At 39.8% G+C, this 20,424-nt stretch overlaps 1 protein-coding gene across 1 annotated transcript in view; it reads right to left on the minus strand.

The window, feature by feature from the left end:
• Window positions 1–390: 390 nt before the first annotated feature.
• Window positions 391–20,424, minus strand: part of TSPAN18 (tetraspanin 18) — a 215,966-nt gene continuing 195,932 nt past the window's right edge. The window contains exons 7-10 of the mRNA XM_070760586.1: window positions 15,942–16,040; window positions 13,867–14,046; window positions 8,485–8,568; window positions 391–4,262 (exon numbers count right to left, since the gene is read on the minus strand). Of these exons, the coding sequence (XP_070616687.1) occupies window positions 4,215–4,262; window positions 8,485–8,568; window positions 13,867–14,046; window positions 15,942–16,040 (411 nt within the window). The 3' untranslated portion in view covers window positions 391–4,214. The remainder of the gene's footprint in view (window positions 4,263–8,484; window positions 8,569–13,866; window positions 14,047–15,941; window positions 16,041–20,424) is intronic.

Genomic DNA, 20,424 nt, shown 5'->3' on the forward strand with positions numbered 1-20,424 from the left:
TTTGAGCCTTTAAGATAAAGTCCATCCTGTGCCAACTTTATTCAAATAACCTTGACAATCTAAAAACAATTGTGTTTTCAAAAATGTCTTCAATGTACATTCCGGCTTCCTGCAGGCTTTTCACAGTGAACGTGCAAATGCTTTCAAAAAGTCAAAACATTTTGTGTGATCTCTGAAGAGTAAGCGCCAACCCAGTCTTAACTCAAAACAAAAATAAAAAAACCCAACTTGGTGATTATATCGGATTTCATAATTTGGAACAGGACATGGTCTAATTGTTCCATATTTTCAGTGCAAAGTTTTACTGTTGGATTTTGACTCTATTTTTCCCCCTCAGGAAAAAGGCTTATTACACTTCAATTTCAAAAAGAAAAACGCAGAAGCCGTGAATTGTGGAAAGTAAAGCTTTGTTGTCACAGTGTCTTTATTTTTATCTTTTCATTTTTTAAGAAATGCACACAGAAACTGTGCAAATGCTTCAGAATAGCATCCTATTTTTATGTTACAAAAAATCCCTTTCAATATAAAAAGCATTACAATAAGGAATACAAGTTAAATTAGCTCTAGCCTTCTAATAAAAGGAACATTTAAAATAGATCTCAACATTTACTTTATAAGTGACCTGCTTCCCAGGCACTTGCAACAGTGACAACCACAGAGAATGAGAAATACTTGGGTGGATCTAGAGTCACAAACACCAACATAAGAAGGAGACAGCCCTGACCCAGTTTCTTCTGGACAAACTCCATTTGAAGCATTCAATCTCTGCAAGGGTTTAGCCATATACACTGCTCAAAAAAAAAATAAAGGGAACACTTAAACAACACAATATAACTCGAAGTAAATCAAACTTCTGTGAAATCAAACTGTCCACTTAGGAAGCAACACTGATTGACAATCAATTTCACATGCTGTTGTGCACCTTCAACTTTGTACAGAACAAAGTATTCAATGAGAATATTTCATTCATTCAGATCTAGGATGTGTTATTTGAGTGTTCCCTTTTTTTTTTTTTGAGCAGAATATATTCATTTCACTTAAGCTTGGGTAGAAGAACATGTTATGGGTCATCCCTTCTTCTTAATAAGATTAGTGACAAAGGGTTCAGGCACAAGTTTATTTGGAATTGAAATTGCCCTTTAATCTATTTTCAGGTCAGGAAGAGAGATGATGCAGTTTGGAATTTGCTGGAAGGGTTGGGTCATGTATCATGCTGAGCTATAGATTGTTGAATCATAATTCTATATTTTGCTGGGCTCCCATAATACACCAAAGTTTATGAACCCCCCCCCCAAAAAGGCTCACTTTAATCTGATCTGCTAAGCCTAAACCAAACAAATGATATTTGGGATCTAACGGCAGCAGCCTAACTCTAACTAAACACAGAATAGAAAATCAATCTTACAATCCTTGACTATTCTAAAATGAATTTAGCAAATCTGACATCACAAAAATCCCAATTGCGTTTTTCTCATTGCATGCATGGTCAAATCTGATACTGTTACTTTTAATAATTCTCTTACATAAATACATTTATTCCTTCTGTCAGACATTAGTGTGGTTTTGCAGTAAGTGTCAGATGTTTTTGACGGGAATCTTTGAAGCCAGCAAGTTAATTCCCATTATTTTGTAAAAAAATTGGCTCTCTTTTCTCTGCCAAGGAAGTGGTGGTCTCCCTTTCATTGGAATTGCTTAAACAGAAGCTAGATTAAGCCATTACTAAAGAGTAGATTAGATTTGATTGCTCATACAGCTAGCTCAGTGTCATTCTTTAGGATTTTCTTTGGGATTATCGTGAGTGCTTGTGCTGAAGTATTGAAAGGAAAGGGAACATTAAAACAGAAAAGTGTTCAAACTGGAGCGCAAACTGGAGATAGCAGAGTGAGTCAGAAATTAGAAAACCATCAGATAAGCTAGAGTAAAGACCCATAGGCACTGAGATTCTGAAACAGAAATAGAATAGGAAACTATATTAGATTTCTCTTAGTTCTGCCACCTGTCCCACCTTTCACTTAATAAGTTTCATTTTTCAGGGTATAAGTATCTTTTGGAGGAAGCCAGCGAACATATCTCAGGGCCAACTCCTTGAAATAGGTATTGATCTTCAGAGATTTCTGAATAAAAATTAATAGCACATGTAGTATGCTTCCTGTTGGCTTAGGCTTAGTAGTTGGAATTAAAGAAACCACTAATCACCTGCAGTTCATTTGCTGGACCTGCCCCATGGTAACAGCCAATAATAGGTTACGAAATCAAAGGTAAGCACCTCCAACCCCTCTTATTATGTCTCTCCTTGTTCAAATATAATTCTGTCCCCCCCACTCTACTAACAAAATGTATTGTGGGAGATCAGGATCTCTAGATGGGACCAACTAACAGAATTCTTCTTCAGATCCTGGCTTTCTTGTGTTTGGAAGTCATGGTGAATTCTAAAGCACAGAACTTAACAAACTAACACTGAAATCATATTTGAGAGATTGTCAAAGATTGAGATTTAACTTATCATATGCTCATTAACCAAATAGCCATGATAACTATGATTGTTCTAGCATATTTTTTATCTCATATCAAATAATAACTGCTGGTTCCCTCACCCCCCCAAACTTATACTTGTGGAGATTATTACTTATAAATGAACATCCTGTTAATGTTGCTTTCCACAGGGATTCTCAACATCTCATCTTTGGCATCTTATGTCAGCAAATCCTATTCACACTTTCAGTAGTAGGTTACCATCTCTTTTAAAGTAATGTCATATCACATTATTTTGCCAGTTTAAATCTTTGTCCACCTTTCAGTAAATAATGCAATTTCACCCTAATTTAATATCCATCAGAATCCTAAGCAATCACAACAGCTTGAATTTAAGGCTGACCAAAATATTCCCAGTTTGAAGCAAGTGTTTTTGGGCAGGTTGGCTCTTCTGGAATGATCAGGGAAAACTATTTCAAACTGGAAATAACTATTTAAAACTTGAGATCAAAGCTCAAAGTTCTTTGTTTTATACTTCAAATGTTTTTACACATTGCTATTTGTATGTCTTGAAACTTCAATTCTGCCCTTTTGGGCTTATTGACTGTGTTTGCTGAGTGGATAATAGACCACTAAAGCTAGAACTTGACAATAGTTAAAAATAATAAAAATAAAAATAAAATAAAATAAAGAGTATATTGGGGTTTTTTAAAGCGAAGAATGCCTAGGTCAGAAGCAACACCACAAAACTTACAAATTAAATTTTGCAAAAGGCAACTGCAAAACAGCCTCACTGCTTTCCGTGCTTGTTGGGGATTATTTTTAACACAATTGAAAGGCACATGGGGACAAGACACCAAGCTAAATCAATTGCTATATGAAGGCCAAACTTGGCAATGTATTTTTCACAGAGCATGATGGTGACAAGACATTCAAAAGCCTAAAAAACCCAAAACAGATACATCTCCTTATGGGAGACAGCACCAACAATTCTAGACAAGAACATACTTTTTTTTTCCTTTAAGGTGAGGGACCCAGCAGCTGAGCTGCTTTAGTCTTTGTTTTCATATAACACTGATCAGGAAATTTAAGGGTATGCACTAAAATGGTATGCACTGATTTCAGCTTACCCCAATTTTCACCATTAGATCTGATACACACAACCCCATCCTCAAGATTCTTGGAGAAGACATTCTCCATTCCAAGCATTCCTGAATGCTTGTATCTTCTGGATCACACATGAGATGGAAAACTATTTATCTTGGTAGAAGGCTTGCAAGTCAAGTGCCAATGCATTTCCCCCTCTTAGCTTAAAACTGAAGTAACCTGTATATATCTCAATGCTTTAGATGACAGTTTTAGTATTTTAAATGAAGATCTGGTTTAAAGTAGGTAGTCTTCTTTATCTTCTTCAATCAGTGGATCATTATTGTATGAGAGATGTGTGTTCCAGACAACATCCTGGATATTATTAGAGTTCATTTCCCATCCCTGACTTGCAGGTTTTTAGTGCAATCCATTTGAGTGGCTTCAGATGAATGACTCCTCTTGGAGATGGCAAGGAACAAGACAGCACCTCAAAGTTCCAGCCCCTGAAGTACAATCCTTTTGATCATTAATATATTACAGTCCTTTCCCTCCTTTTTTTAGTTTGCTAACCGAAAAATAAAATTTATCTTCTTTCTTTTCCTTCTTCAAAGCAAGTCCTTGAAAAAAATCATTTGTGGCTCATGAAATGCTTCCTACTGGATCCCCCGAAAGAGGCACATAGCAAAGATCATAGCAAACAGCTGTAAAAGACATAAAACAAAAGAGAGGATCCTGGTTATTATTACAGATCAAACCAAATCCATTTTATTACAGTCATAGACCTTTAAGGGTGTGTGTTTATATATACAGTGGTACCTTATCTTATGAACGCCTCTTCTAATGAACTTTTCAAGATACGAACCCGGTGTTTAAGATTTTTTTGCCTCTTCTTCCGAACTATTTTCACCTTACGAACCCAAGCAGCTGCTGCTGGGATGAAGGGGTTTCTTTCCCCCCCTTTTTTGAAGAAAGAAAAGGGAGGGGCTGCTTGGAGTAGGAAAGATTTTGCAGAGAACAACGTGCTTGCAAAGGCACTGAAACGGTGTCTTTTTAAGAAAGAAAAGGGAGGAGGGAGGGGCAGCTTGGGGGAAGAAATTTTTTGCAGAGAACAAGGTGCTTGCAAAGGCACTGAAATGGTGTCTTTTGAAGAAAGAAAAGGGAGGGGCGCCCCCCTTGCCTTTCTTCCTTCCCACTCACCCTTTAGCCTAGCCTTGCTTCTTCCACCCGTCCCCTTTAGCTGCTCCTCCCTGCCCTCTGTTCACCTCCCTTCTAAAGTTTGGGATTTTCCTGAAGGATTTGCACACATTATTTGCTTTTACATTGATTCCTATGGGAAACATTGTTTCATCTTACAAACTTTTCACCTTACGAACCTCTTCCTGGAACCAATTAAGTTCGTATGATGAGGTACCACTGTATATAAATAGCCATTAGGAACAAACCTTAAAATATAATAGATAAAAAGTTGAATTTAGGAGCCATATAAAGTAGACACAGAAGGCATAAAGGACATAAAATTGTAAATTTAAAAGTAGTTATGTATTAGAGACATATCAAATATGGACGTATGTGGATCTATATGTGGATGTATGCAGATCTGTCTGTCTGCCCATCTCTATGAAAATCTGAAGTATTAGAAGGATATTAGGGAGTATTATCTATATCAAAGGTGGGTTCCTACTGGTTCTAGTTGGTTCTTTAGAACTGTTAGTAAACCGGTCATGACGTCACAGAGCTGGTTTTGTCGTTCGCAGTTTGTGGCCACCTCCATTTTGGATTTTGCTTCTGCCCATATACAGAAGCTAACTTTTGCTTCTGTGCATGCACAGGTACTATTTTAAAAAAATATTTTCTAGGAATAGACATGCACTTCCGTCGTGATGTGAACTGGTGGGCAAAGTAAGTAGAACTCACTCCTGATCTACATGCTATGTCAGAGACAACATTTATATCTAACATGGCAAAATAGGTCCCCACTGAATCTTACTATAACAGAAAAGTGTAGCAATACTTAGCTTTAAAAAAAGGAGAACTATTGGAAGAATTAGTCTAGGATTCAATTTTATTTCAGTTTTATCCAAAAGAACTATTTTGTATGGAAATCATTAACACTTTTTCTCCTGATTAAAGTTTGTACACTTTTTTTAAAGAAGGATGGGGAATTCTGTTCTTCCTTAGCCCGCAAGAATTTGGAGGCCAGTTGGACAAATTTGCTTCAAACTTTGTCTGTGGAAAATAATCACTAAATAGCAACTTAATCCTGCTGAAGTAATATCATACATTTCCTTAATTGTTTTTATGGCCTCCCTGTGAGCCAATGATCAATTTAAAGCTTCAGCTCTTTAAGATTATTATTTTTTAATTGACAAATTCCAATAGTTTCTTCCATCTCCTTTTCTTTGGTTCAGATAATCTAATGAGGGGTGGGATAAGACGGAGTGGCTGTGGGTTTTGCCTCCCAAGGACAATTCCATCTGTCCGTCCATTACCCTGGGGGGGGAATTATTGACCCCCTCAGAGAGGGTCCGCAACTTGGGCGTCCTCCTCGATCCACAGCTCACATTAGAGAACCATCTTTCAGCTGTGGCGAGGGGGGCGTTTGCCCAGGTCCGCCTGGTGCACCAGTTGCGGCCCTATCTGGACCGGGACTCACTGCTCACAGTCACTCATGCCCTCATCACCTCGAGGTTCGGAAACTCCAGAAAAGTTTCGGAAACTCCAGATCGTGCAGAATGCAGCTGCGAGAGCAGTCATGGGCCTACCTAGGTAGGGCCATGTTTCACCAACACTCCGCAGTCTGCATGGGTTGCCGATCAACTTCCGGTCACAATTCAAAGTGTTGGTTATGACCTTTAAAGCCCTCCATGGCACTGGACCAGAATATCTCCGAGACCGCCTTCTGCCGCACGAATCCCAGCGACCAATTAGGTCCCACAGAGTGGGCCTTCTCCGGGTCCCGTCAACTAAACAATATTGGTTGGCGGGCCCCAGGGGAAGAGCCTTCTCTGTGGCGGCCCCGGCCCTCTGGAACCAACTCCCCCCGGAGATTAGAACTGCCCCTACTCTCCTTTCATAAGCTCCTTAAGACCCACCTGTGTCGTCAGGCATGGGGGAACTGAGGCATCTCCCCTGGGCGTACAATTTATGAATGGTATGTGTGTATGTATGTGTGTTAGGAAATGGGGTTTTTAAAATGTTTTTTAGTAGGAATTTAGATTTGTCGCTAACTGTCTTTTTTCACTCGTTGTGAGCCGCCCCGAGTCTGTGGAGAGGGGCGGCATACAAATCTAGATAAATAAATAAATAAATAAATAAATAAATAAATATTATTTAGATTTGTATGCCGCCCGTCTAGGAAGAATATGCTGTGACATACATTTAACTATAGAATCACCTCTGCTGAAGAATACCCAGGACTCCTTAAGCCAGGATAGTTCATCCATGCAACATGTGGAAACTTAAGCAACCCCATCAAATCTTGAAAATCTCTACAAAAGCCTAAAAAAACCCCTACTAAACTGATCCATAAGTGAATACAGGAATAATTTTCTAATGAATGCTAAATTAGAAAAGGAGATGTATGTATGTATGTTATGTATGCTTGTTGTTTGAATGGGTATGATTGACTTTTAATATAATTAAGGATTTTAGAACAGTTTACTTAGTTTTAATTAATTGGATTTAGCTTACTGTATTTTATTGTCTCTTTTTATATGTTGTATGAGTCCTCAGAAAGGAGTGGCATATAAATCCAAGGTTATTGAAATGGATGTCCATGTGCCGCCTCTATATTGGTTGAGGCAGGCAGGATTCCCTTGAGTACCATTTGTTGGGGGTCAGGGGAAAGTGAGGGTCTTGCCTTCTCTTTCTACTCAAGATCCCCAAGGACAATTGGTGGGCCACTGTGTGACACAGAATGCTGGACTCGATTGGCTTTGGCCTGATTCAGCATGGTTCTTCTTATGTTCTTAATCCAACCAACCAAACAACCAAACAACCAATCAATCACTCAATCAATCCATCAATCATAAATAAATAAATAAATAAATAATTGCTTTGTTTCCACGCAGCTTTATGAAGTAATACTGACCTCATCTCAAACATATGTATTTAGAATGAGTGAATAAGCTAGGGCTAACACTAGAGGGCAGTGCAGGATAGTTGTTTCCCAGCACAGATAAACGCTTCAAGTTAGCAACTAGGAGGATTATATAGGATTTTCAGTGCCCATTCAAACTTTAGCCTTCCAAATCAGCTCCCAAACTAATAAGAAGAGGTGTGCAGCAGTTTTGAGTCATACCTCACTTTAATTTTCTCAACCACTAGCTGCTTGAAGGAATGCCAGTAATGTGCTTCTATTCACATAAAACCTAAGGTACTACCGCTGAGTTAGTTTTTCTCAAATTTGGTAATAATTGTCTAATTATTCCCAGCCAGGGAAATTCTGGGAGTTGAACTCTGCACATCTTGCAATGTCCAAATTTGAGAAATAAAAATCATTTTTTTAGAAAATACATTCCTACAAGTAACTAATAGGAAAGTGAACACAAGAACAAGGGGACACAATCTGAAGTTAGTTGGGGGAAATATCAAAAGCAACGTGAGAAAATATTATTTTACTGAAAGAATAGTAGATCCTTGGAACAAACTTCCAGCAGACGTGGTTGGTAAATCCACAGTAACTGAATTTAAACATGCCTGGGATAAACATATATCCATTGTAAGATAAAATACAGGAAATAGTATAAGGGCAGATTAGATGGACCATGAGGTCTTTTTCTGCCATCAGTCTTCTATGTTTCTATGTTTCTAACTTTCTGACTAGAAAATAAAAATTCAGATGAGGAGGCTGTGGTAGGAACATAAGGAAAGGAGGCATCTTTTGACATTACTGGGACCAGGAGGATCCCACTTGTACTGTACCTCGATGGCTAAAACACCAATGGCAAGAGCTCCTGCAAGATACACATAGGTTTCAAGGGAATTCAGGATCACAGTGTAGCAACCCTGGGAAGAAAGAAAGAAATCTATCTTGAAATAAATGTCTATGCAAAGTGAGTGCATCTAATTAATAAATTACCAAGTTAATTTCAAACTAAGGGGACACTGAGCAAAAAAGAAAGAAATTAAAATAAAAAATAAAACAAAACAAAACAATACATTTTAATAACAGAATAATTATTAACAAGGAGCATTACAAATGATTTATTTATTCTTCACTGATTAATCGAAAATGAGCAGCTGCCCATCTTACAAAATGGGAGCGTGGGCAGTGTAACACAATTAATAAAAACAGTCAATATAAAAATATAAAGTTCAAATTTATTCATTATAATCATATTTTATAACATTACAAAGAAAAATACAGGCAGGGAGGAACTATCAATATTGAAAGACTGGAGCTTTCAGCAAATCCCAGCTGCCTTCCTAGGCTATCCAAGAAGGCCACATTTTTGCAAGCTCTCCTAAAATACAACAAGGTTAAGATTGAGGCTGATTTGATCTGAGGAGATGAACTATTCCAGAAAAAAGAGGGTTGCAAATGGGAAGGCAAAACTCCTTAGACCCTGTGGAAGGTGGTCCCTACTCATCCTTACTGAAAGACAGAAACTACAAGAAGCACTATTTGAGAGTTTAGTTCTTGTTTAGTGTAGTCATATTGTCCTAGTGTGGAACAGTTAAAAAATAATCCAAGGTGTTCTGTCTGGGTCCCCCCAGACGCCAACACCAACCAAAAAGAGTAGCAGACACACTGGTAAAAAGCAAAGGCAGTTTATATAATTCAAAGCAAACAGAGGTAACAAAAACTGTTCTTACAGACAGGAACACTATGAAGCTTCACAGAGGTTTCACGAAGGCCAGGCAATAAAACAGGATTCTTGCTGGCAAAAACAACGCTGGAGATAATAAAACCCACGCGTCCCCCAAGTCTTCCAGACTTCTAGGCCACAAGCCAAGATCAGAGACGCCGAGGATCGAAGCAAGGTCACAGGACTCCCAGTTGATAACACTCCACAAGACTGTAAGGGCGGGCCTGCCTTTTCAACCCTGCTGAGGAGAACCACACCCAAACCCAGCTGTTGCCAATTCAGGGATGGAAATACCTTTCTAATTGGCCCCGTCTTTGAGCTGCTTGTCGCTGCCTCATGTCTATTATAGCCTGTGCGTCTTCATCCAATGAATCCAGGCTACTAGCTGGGGAGAGCCCCCCCCAGGGGGTCTCAGGCTGCTCTCCCTCCTCCTCTTCCTGATGTTCCTCTCCCCCGTCTGCCTGGTCCTCCCCCTCCTGTTCACTGTCCTCCTCCTCTGGGCATGGATCCGGCAGAGATCCAGCCGGTCCCTGAGGAGCCTCAGGCTGAATCACAACACAAGGTAACAAACATGACTGAACAGTATTAAGTTACAGAAAAATTGACCAATGTTCATCACAATGAACAAGGCATGAAGGAAAAGAATTCTGAAAATATTTCCCACCACACTTACGTCAGGAAATGTTTGATTGGGCTTCTAAGCTTAATCAACTTGTTTACCTTTTGGAAAAAAAACCCCTTAGACTGGAAGACAGGTTATAAAATCTCTATGATGCTTAAGTTGTTCATATGTGCTTTGTGAGTAGAAGCACTGTTGCAAGATTCTTTGGTTCATTTTCCACTATTCTGCAGACATGCCCCCCTATGCCAGTAATAGCGAACCTTTTTTCTCTCAGGTGCCAAAAGAGCATGTGTATGGTTTATATGAGATGTATGACTGCTTTTTATATTAAGGGTTTTTAAATTGTTTTAATCAATTGGATTTGTACTGTTTTATTGTTGTGAGCCACTCCGAGTCTTCGGAGAGGGGTGGCATACAAATCAATCAAACAAACAAATAAATAAATATGTGCACACTATCGCACATGTGTGAGTGCCACACTCATAATTCAATGTCTGGGGAGAGTGAAAACAACTCTCCTCCCCCTGGAAGCTGGAAATGGCCTGTTTCCCAACTTCTGGTGGGCCCAGTAGGCTCATGTTTTGCCCTCCCCAGGCGCCAAAGGCATCCCTGGAGCTGAGAGAGAGTAAGAACTCCTTCCCCCATCCCCGCAGAGGCTCTCTGGAAGCCAAAAACAGCCTCCCAGAGCCTCTGTGTGAGCCAAAAATCAGCACACAAATGCATGTTTTAGCTGAGCTATAGCAACAGCTTGCGTGCCAGCAGATATGGTTCCGTGTGCCACCTGTGGCACCCGTGCCATAGGTTTACGATCACTGCCCTATGCTATAGATCTGTGATGGTGAACCTATGGCAGGTGTGCCAGAGGTGGCACACAGAACCATATCTGCTGGCATGTGTGCCGTCGTCCCAGCTCATATCTCTGTAGTGCTTCTTCAGTGAGCTTCTGTTTCACTGCAAACGATGAAACAGAAGCTCACAAAAGAAAAAGATCTTACCTCTTGCTGTGCTGCCGGTGTTGGGATGCTCCGCATCCTGCTGGTCAGCTGGTCTTGGGTCTCTGCTGTGCATGCACATGTCCATGCATGCATGCACGCACATTTCTTCACACATGCATGCACACCTTTCAGTTTGGGCATGTGCGTGTCTGCGGTTTGGAAACTTGGTGTCTAAAAGGTTTACCATCATGGCTATAGATGCATCATTATTTTAAAATATTAATTAACCATTTGCAAAATTTAGACCACTATGATATGATCTAAACTGCTCTACTGCTCTAGTGGGGCTATCCCTGAAGAGCATTTGGAAACATCAACTGGTGTAGAATGTGGCTTACATAGGTAGTAAGTGGTGCCAGATATGCAGCACCTGTAACATCACTTCTGTGTGAGCTACACTGATTACTGGTATATTTCCAGGTGCAGTTCAAGGTGCTGTTTACCATGTTTAAAGCCCTACATGTCCTGGGATGGGTTAACTGAGAGTTCACTTTTTTCCAACAGTCTCTACCTGTCTAACTCAATCTGGTAGAATGAACCTATCTTTTTGAATGCTGAATCTTGCTGAAAGTCATTGACTGAGATAGGGGGCTAAGAAAATGGAATTAAAAAATAAATATGTTCCTACTAGATGATGTTTCTTGAAAATGTAAAGGTCGTAAGAGCACCACTTTATAAAGCTTTGGTAAGACCACACTTGGAATACTACATCCAGTTTTGGTCACATTACAAAAATGATATTGAGACCTCAGAAAAAGTTCAGAGAACCTAAGAACCTAGGAAGAGTCATGCTGAATCAGGCCAAAGCCCATCGAGTCCAGCATTCTGTGTCACACAGTGGCCCACCAATTGTACATGGGGATCGTGAGCAGAAAGAGAAGGCAAAACCTTCCCTTTCCCCTGACCCCCAACAAATGGTACTCAAGGGAATCCAGCCTGCCTCAACCAACACAGAAGCGGCACATGGACATCCGTTTCAATAACCACCGATACACTTGGCATCCATGAATCTGTCTAAACCTGTCTTGAAGCTATTCAGGCTGACAGCTGTCATTACCTCTTCTGAGGTCGTGAAGTGAATTCCATAAACCAACGACCCTCTGGGTGAAGAAATATTTCCCTTGATTTGTCCTCACTTTCTTACCTATGAGCTTTAGGGAGTGCCCCTTCATCCTAGTATTGTGTGATAGAGAAAATATTTTTTCTCTATCCACCTTTTCTATCCCACTCATGATTTTTTATACCTCGATCAAGTCACACCTTACACGCCGCTTTTCAAGGCTGAAGAGACCAAGGCGTTGCAACCTGGTTTCATAAGGGAGGAACCTGGTTTTGTAAGAAGAGCAACTAAAATGATCAAAGGTCTGGAGACTAAAACATATGAAGAATGGCAGGAGGATTTAGGTTTAGTCTAGAGAAAAGAAGGACTAGGGGGATATGATAAGAGTATTCCAGTATTAGAGAGGCTGCCACAAAGAGGAGAGGGTTAATTTATTTTCCAAAGTACCAGAGGGCAGGACAAGAAACAAAGGATGGAAACTAATCAGGGAGAGAAGCAACCTGGAACGGAGGAGAAAGTTCCTAACGCTGAGGATAATTAACCAGTGGAACAGCTTGCCCTCAGAAGTTGAAGGTTTTTAAGAAGAGGCTAGTCAGTCACTTGACTGAAATAGTATAGGATCTCCTGTTTGAGCAGTGCACTGGACTAGAAGACCTCCAAGGTCCCTTCCAACTCTATTCTGATTCTTAAGTACTGGATGGGTGCCAACAGACTCAAACTCAACCCTGATAAGACGGAGTGGCTGTGGGTTCTGCCTCCCAAGGTCAATCCCACCTGTCCGTCCATCACCGGGGGGGGAATTATTGACCCCCTCGGAGAGGGTCCGCAACTTGGGCTCCCTTCTCGATCCACAGCTCACATTAGAGAACCATCTTTCAGCTGTGGCGAGGGGGGCGTTTGCCCAGATTCGCCTGGTGCACCAGGTGCGGCCCTATTTGGACCGGGACTCACTGCTCACAGTCACTCATGCCCTCATCACCTCAAGGTTCAACTACTGTAATGCTCTCTAGATGGGGCTACCTTTGAAAAGTGTTCGGAAACTTCAGATTGTGCAGAATGCAGCTGCAAGAGCAGTCATGGGCTTCCCCAGGTATGCCCATGTTACTCCAATACTCCGCAGTCTGCATTGGTTGCCGATCAATTTCCGGTCACAATTCAAAATGTTGGTTATGACCTTTAAAGCCCTTCAAGGCATTGGACCAGAATATCTCCGAGACCACCTCCTGCCGCACGAATCCCAGCGACCGATTAGGTCCCACAGAGTGGGCCTTCTCCGGGTCCCGTCAACTAAACAATGTCGGAGCCTTCTCTGTGGTGGCCGCGACTCTCTGGAACCAGCTCCCCCCAGAGATTAGAACTGCCCCTACCCTCCTTGCCTTTCGTAAACTCCTTAAAACCCACCTTTGTTGTCAGGCATGGGGGAACTGAGACATCTCCCCTGGGCCTATACAATTTATGTATGGTATGCTTGTATGTATGTCTGCTTAATAATGGGGTTTTTTAAATATCTTAAATTGTAAATTATTAGATTTGTTATGAATTGTTTTTATTGTATTGTGAGCCGCCCCGAGTCTACGGAGAGGGGCGGCATACAAATCTAATAAACATAAACATACACATAAACTTGCATTTAGCAAAAACTAAAAGAGCCAATCCTGGTTTCTCTTCCTATCATTTATTTCTTTATTATTATTTTACTCTATCTTGTACAAAAACCTGGAAGTTTAGCCAAAGAAAGGATATAGTCTTCAATCATTCAGATAAAGAATTTTATCAAGGCAGGAATTTTTTGCACAATACTTTTGATAATCTCTTTACCTGTTGGTTCTGATACACTTCCTTTCCTTTTAAACATTCTTCTTTATTGATGAATGGTCCATCACGAGACTGGAGCTCCCGTTTGCAACAAGCTTCAGGAACAGCAGGATAGGAATCCAGAAGACTCGAAAGAGAGGTTGCCGCGAAGTCTTCTGGACCATTGACACCACAGCACCCAAACTAGCACATGGGAAAGGTGATCAAAGGGTTAATATTTCTGGCAGAATTAAGTTGCTTTCTAGGAAAAGTGAAGACAACTGAAGACAAAACTGAAGCAACCAAATCAGATTTCTGAATGTATAAACTGAGGTTAAAATTTGATATTTGATGTAAATTTCTATTTTTCCTAAACATTACTATTTTCTTTAAAAAATAAAATAAAAATAAAATAAAATAAAGCAGATATGTTTCTAGTCGAGTGTGTGAAAAGCCTGAGACTTTTGATTAGCTTCCAAAGAACTGCCTGCTATTTTCTGTCTTTATGAACAGGAAAACTATTGTGTAAAATAAATAAGTGTTCAGATTATCTAATGCTATATTATTAAAAATTATATTTTCAATATCACAACCTCTTTTGCACTAGTTGTAATATGGTTAGTTTATTTTTATCATTATACAAACCCATCCCGGAACCAGGTTTCAGTGCTTGTTTGAGAAAATGTAATATAAAAATCCCGGAATACCATTACATATGGACTTGCATATGTTAAGACCCAACAATTTCCCAGAGGAGTGACACAATTAAAGCAACAGCAATAACAACCTTCATTAGAACTTAATGAGAACATTTTCAAATTGCTGCCTTTGATCCTCTGGTAATGCCAAATGAGATCATTTCCATAAAATAAGGCACGAATTCCTTAATAGTGATATCTGACTGAAAATTAACTAAGCCAGGAGCATATAGAACAACTTAAATATCATAATTTAAGCAGCCTGGCACAATTAATTCTGTTTTGTTTTGTTTTGCAATGAACAGAGAACAAAATGGGCACAAGAAAAGCTAGTTGGGAAAAACCACTGTTGCCGATCTTTCACACACATATCTCAGAGATTTTATTTTATTCCTTCAATATCTGGCCGACTTTTTTTTCAGGTTTTGCTTTACTTCTGTTAAAAAAGGCTTCCATAGTTAAGAAACAGGAGGTGCCTCGAACTCATACCTTGTAGATCCCCAACCCAGCCAATGCATAAAGACAACAAGCTGCTTGTTTGAAAGCCAGTCCTATAAATGGTGTCAACAAAAGAGTAGAAGTTTGCAATTGTCACCTGTTTACCTTTTCTGCCATTCTGTTATAGTTAGAGCACTTGGACACATTAGGTCTCTCTTTGGGCTTACTCATACCTATTTGGAAGAAAGTCTCACTATTTAATAGAAATTATTTTTGAATATAGAGATGCAAAATTGTGTTCTGGTGCTGTAATAGCAGTAACACTTAGGCTTATACAGTGCTTCACAGTGCTTTACAGCCCTCTCTAAGCAGTTTACAGAGTCAGCATATTACCCCCAACAATCTGGGTCTTCATTTTACCAACCTTGGAAGGATGGAAGACTGAGTCAACCTTGTGCCAATGAGAATCAAACTGCTGGCAGTCGGCAGAGTTAGCCTGCAATACTGCATTCCAATCACTGTGCCAGCCTGGCTGTATAATCCTAAATACATTCCCAGAGTGAAACTCCTATTGAACCGGAATAGAAGCATTTATACTGTAGGAGGGTGAGCCTTCCATTCCCCTGTCTCTTACTTTTCTTTTCTTTCCTATTCTGTCAAAATTAATTGTGCTTTTATTCTTTTGTGCAACTGCCAGCCACGGTTTTATGTAAAATGAATGTCAATTTTGTTTACCTTTAAATCAAGTTCAGCTCCTAGTAATCTCATGTCTATGATTTTCTTGGCAAAACTTCCTAAATTACTTGCCACTTATTATTGTTTGGTGGGCAGGATTTCCCAATATAGTCTACAGTCCGGGGATTTCCTGGTATCAAGTAAGCATGAGCCAGTCCTGACTCTGTTCTGTAATTAAGATTTTTTTTCAAATCCATATCAGGATGCATTAAACAATCAAGTACTTACTGTGATCATGACTGAGTTCCAGGTGGAAGAAAAGACGTCTGATTCATTGTTCCCCTGATAATGCTTTTTCAGTTCCTTGGTAAAAAACTCTCTGGTCAGCTGCAACAAAAACCACACACAAAGAGGGAAAGAATGAATCCATGCCAGAACTTCAAAGCAGGGCTGCATTTCTACTCATAGTTAATAAGACTTGAAAGCAAGATTTATAACAGCTATTAGCACGTGATGGATTAAGCCTACATGGTTAGATGATCCATCCAATGGAGTCCCTGAATTCATAGCTAGGTAACAGGGGGGGAAAGTGACATGACAGTGGCCCTTCACTTTTACGGCCTTTTAAGAAAACACTTCACTTATTACAACAGAGCCGAGGTGGCGCAGCAGGTAGAGTGCTGTACTGCAGGCCACTGATGCTGACTGTAGATCTGTAGGTCAGCGGTTCAAATCTCATCAACGGCTCAAGGTTGACTCAGCCTTCCATCCTTCCAAGGTGGGTAAAATGAGGACCCAGATTGTGGGGGCAATAGGCTAGCCTATTAAAAAGTTCTATTGCTAACATGTTGTAAGCCGCCCTGAGTCTAAGGAGAAGGGCGGCATAAAAATCAAATGAATCAAATAAATAAATAAACATGATTTTACAATTCCAGGTGCTGGCATCTCCAGGTGAAATTCCACCTTGGAAATTCAGTAGTAAGTCAGGGGCTATTTCTCATATTTCATGAAATTTTCTACTCCTTGTTGGATGTGACCTTAATTTCATTTAAAAATTTTATTTAAAAAATTGATACATAGAAACATAGAAACATAGAAGACTGACGGCAGAAAAAGACCCCATGGTCCATCTAGTCTGCCCTTTTACTATTTCCTGTATTTTATCTTACAATGGATATATGTTTATCCCAGGCATGTTTAAATTCGGTTACTGTGGATTTACCAACCACGTCTGCTGGAAGTTTGTTCCAAGGATCTACTACTCTTTCAGTAAAATAATACTTTCTCATGTTGCCTTTGATCTTTCCCCCAACTAACTTCAGATTGTGTCCCCTTGTTCTTGTGTTCACTTTCCTGTTAAAAACACTTCCCTCCTGAACCCTATTTAACCCTTTAACATATTTAAATGTTTCGATCATGTCCCCCCTTTTCCTTCTGTCTTCCAGACTATACAGATTGAGTTCATTAAGTCTTTCCTGATACGTTTTATACTTCAGACCTTCCACCATTCTTGTAGCCCGTCTTTGGACCCGTTCAATTTTGTCAATATCTTTTTGTAGGTGAGGTCTCCAGAACTGAACACAGTACTCCAAATGTGGTCTCACCAGCGCTCTATATAAGGGGATCACAATCTCCCTCTTCCTGCTTGTTATACCTCTAGCTATGCAGCCAAGCATCCTACTTGCCTTTCCTACTGCCCGACCACACTGCTCACCCATTTTGAGACTGTCAGAAATCACTACCCCTAAATCCTTCTCTTCTGAAGTTTTTGCTAACACAGAACTGCCAATGCAATACTCAGATTTAGGATTCCTTTTCCCCAAGTGCATTATTTTACATTTGGAAACATTAAACTGCAGTTTCCATTGCTTTGACCATTTATCTAGTAACGCTAAATCATTTACCATATTACAGACCCCTCCAGGAATATCAACCCTATTGCACACTTTAGAGTCATCGGCAAATAGGCAAACCTTCCCTACCAAACCTTCCCCTATGTCACTCACAAACATATTAAAAAGAATAGGACCCAGAACAGACCCTTGTGGCACACCGCTTGTAACCTGTCTCTGCTCAGAATACTCGCCATTAACAATAACTCTCTGATGTCTATGCTTCAGCCAGCTTGAAATCCACTGAACTATCCAGGGATTAAGTCCAATCTTCACTAATTTATCTATCAGCTCTTTATGTGGAACCGTATCAAAGGCTTTGCTGAAGTCCAGATAGGCAGCTGAAGTCCAGATAGGCACATAGATAGATACATTTTCACTAATCATTTATTTATTTATTTATTTATTGGATTTGTATGCCGCCCCACTCTGTAGATTCGGGGCGGCTAACAACAGTAATAAAAACAGCATATAACAATCCAATATTAAAACAGTTAAAAACCCTTATTATAAAACCAAACATACATACAGCTTATACCATGCATAAAATTGTAAAGGCCTAGGGGGAAAGAGTATCTCAGTTCCCCCATGCCTGGTGGCAGAGGTGGGCTTTAAGAAACTTACTAAAGGCAAGGAGGGTGGGGGCAATTCTAATCTCTGGGGGTAGTTGGTTCCAGAGGGCCGGGGCCACCACAGAGAAGGCTCTTCTCCTGGGTCCCACCAAGCAACATTGTTTAGTTGACGGGACCCGGAGAAGACCCACTTTGTGGGACCTAACTGGTCGCTGGGATTCATGCAGCAGAAGGCGGTCCCTGAGATAATCTGGTCCGGTGCCATGAAGGGCTTTATAGGTCATAACCAACACTTTGAATTGTGACCGGAAACTGATCGGCAACCAATGCAGACTGCGGAGTGTTGGTGTAACATGGGCATATTTGGGAAAGCCCATGATTGCTCTCACAATCAACATCCAAAACATAGTTTGTTTTAAATGTGAGAGGCACACTCTCCTCGTTTTTTGCTTTAATCCTTATTTTTGCAATGTTTATGAACATAAGCCAGAATACAAAATTAAGAGTATAATCAAAAGAGTGTGTTGACCTTTTTATTCTTTGCGGAATAGACAAATTTTGGGAAATTCTAACATTTTCGTACAATTTTTCAAAATCATACTTTTTGGGAGATGCAGGCATTTCATTCAGCAGAACTGACCATGTCTTTTTCTTCTATGGCTCTGCTATATGTCCTTCTAACATCTTCATAATGATTGGGAACTCAGCCAAGCAAAGTGGAAGTCAGCATTGCAAACAGGAGCAAAGGAAGAGGAAATTCCCCTGTTGGAGTGGACTTTCTTCAATATTGCTTATAGATACAAAGCTAGAAGTAAAGTATTTATGATTGATCTGCCCAAATAACTATTGAACTTTTTATTGCCGTATAATTCCCTCTACAGTCCATTGTAAATACCCAGATAAAATATGAAACTGCAGCGCTAGCAATTTGAAAGATGTTATTAATTCAATCTTCAGGATATATAAAGAATGCCACTCATGAATTGAGGATTGACTTCTGGTATGGTAACCACATGGACAAGTTCATGAAGATATTTTGGAAATAATAAGGATGGTTTGCCATGGCTTTTTTCTCAAATGTAAGGTTGTTGGGATTGGGTGTTGGTTTTTTTTTTTTGCTTTCTACTCTACAGTCCTGTGATTTCTCATGCAAGTATTAATCACTCTCTTCTTTACTTAGCTTTTTCCAGATCAGTCAAGGCTAGCTAAATGCTAAGACCTCTTTTAATCCAATGAAAACATAACACATTTTAACAAGCCTGGCAAGATATTTCTACATCCACAGCAATAAAGGGGATGTTCACTAATCGTTCAGAATTAACAAGTTGTCTCTAGTGTAATATTTGCTCTTGGTTTTGTTTTTCTTGAATCACCCGGGGGGGGGGGGGGGGTCAGTTTTATTTTTTTATAGTTTGCCTCAAACACATTATTACTAAAATTAATAGCCCCTTCTGCAGACCTCATAGGATTTGCTGAGAACATATGAAAGCAGTATCTTAAACAACTTCAGCAAGAGCAGCTCTATCACTGTAAATGTAAGTGCTTATTAGTCAGACTGGACAAGAATATTGTCTAGGGAAATATGCCAGCTCCATCAGGCACCTTGGGGTTAGGAGGTGGCCCATACATACTCAAGCATTGTGTTTTCCTTTCCTTCTTTTGCATAATTTAAGGAGCCTGGTCTCCCATCCTGTGAAGGCAGCCACCCAGATATTTTATTGATGTTTGTCTCTTTCCTAAGTGCAGGCTTTGAAACTAATATTGCAGTTGGTAAGAGTCCCAGTTGGCTTCCTTTGACCAATTCTAAACAAAAGAGCTATTTGAATATAAAGTGAAACCTTTGTTTTGACAGGCAAGATCCCAATGGAAAAGTTGGAGGATTGTATGTGTGATTTTTATGAGATTCGATCTAAAACAAAGCCCAATGCTGGAACTGTAATGCCAGAAAAATATCCCATTCCTTTTAACTAGTAGAACATTGAGATTTGCACCACATATTTTACAAAAAAGGGTAATAAGAGTTAATAGCCATTTCAGAAGGGTGGACAAAAATAAAGAAGTAAAAATCTGTAATACTGATTAACAATTGTTTTCTTTTTTTTTAGAATCTAGAGTTAGACTATGAAGGTTTTTGCATTGTATTGTCAATACACAAAGCACTTGGATTCACCAGTGATTTTACTTAAGCTTTTGGCAATGATGACAGTGATTAGAAAATTAGCTGGATAGTTTATCAGCAACCTCTTTTCCTAGAGATGTAGATTCCTGTGACTTTTGGCTAGAAAGCAGAATGCATTTCTCCTCCTC

The sequence above is a fragment of the Erythrolamprus reginae genome, chromosome 1 (genome assembly GCF_031021105.1).
Source record: "Erythrolamprus reginae isolate rEryReg1 chromosome 1, rEryReg1.hap1, whole genome shotgun sequence".
Lineage (NCBI taxonomy): Eukaryota > Metazoa > Chordata > Lepidosauria > Squamata > Dipsadidae > Erythrolamprus > Erythrolamprus reginae.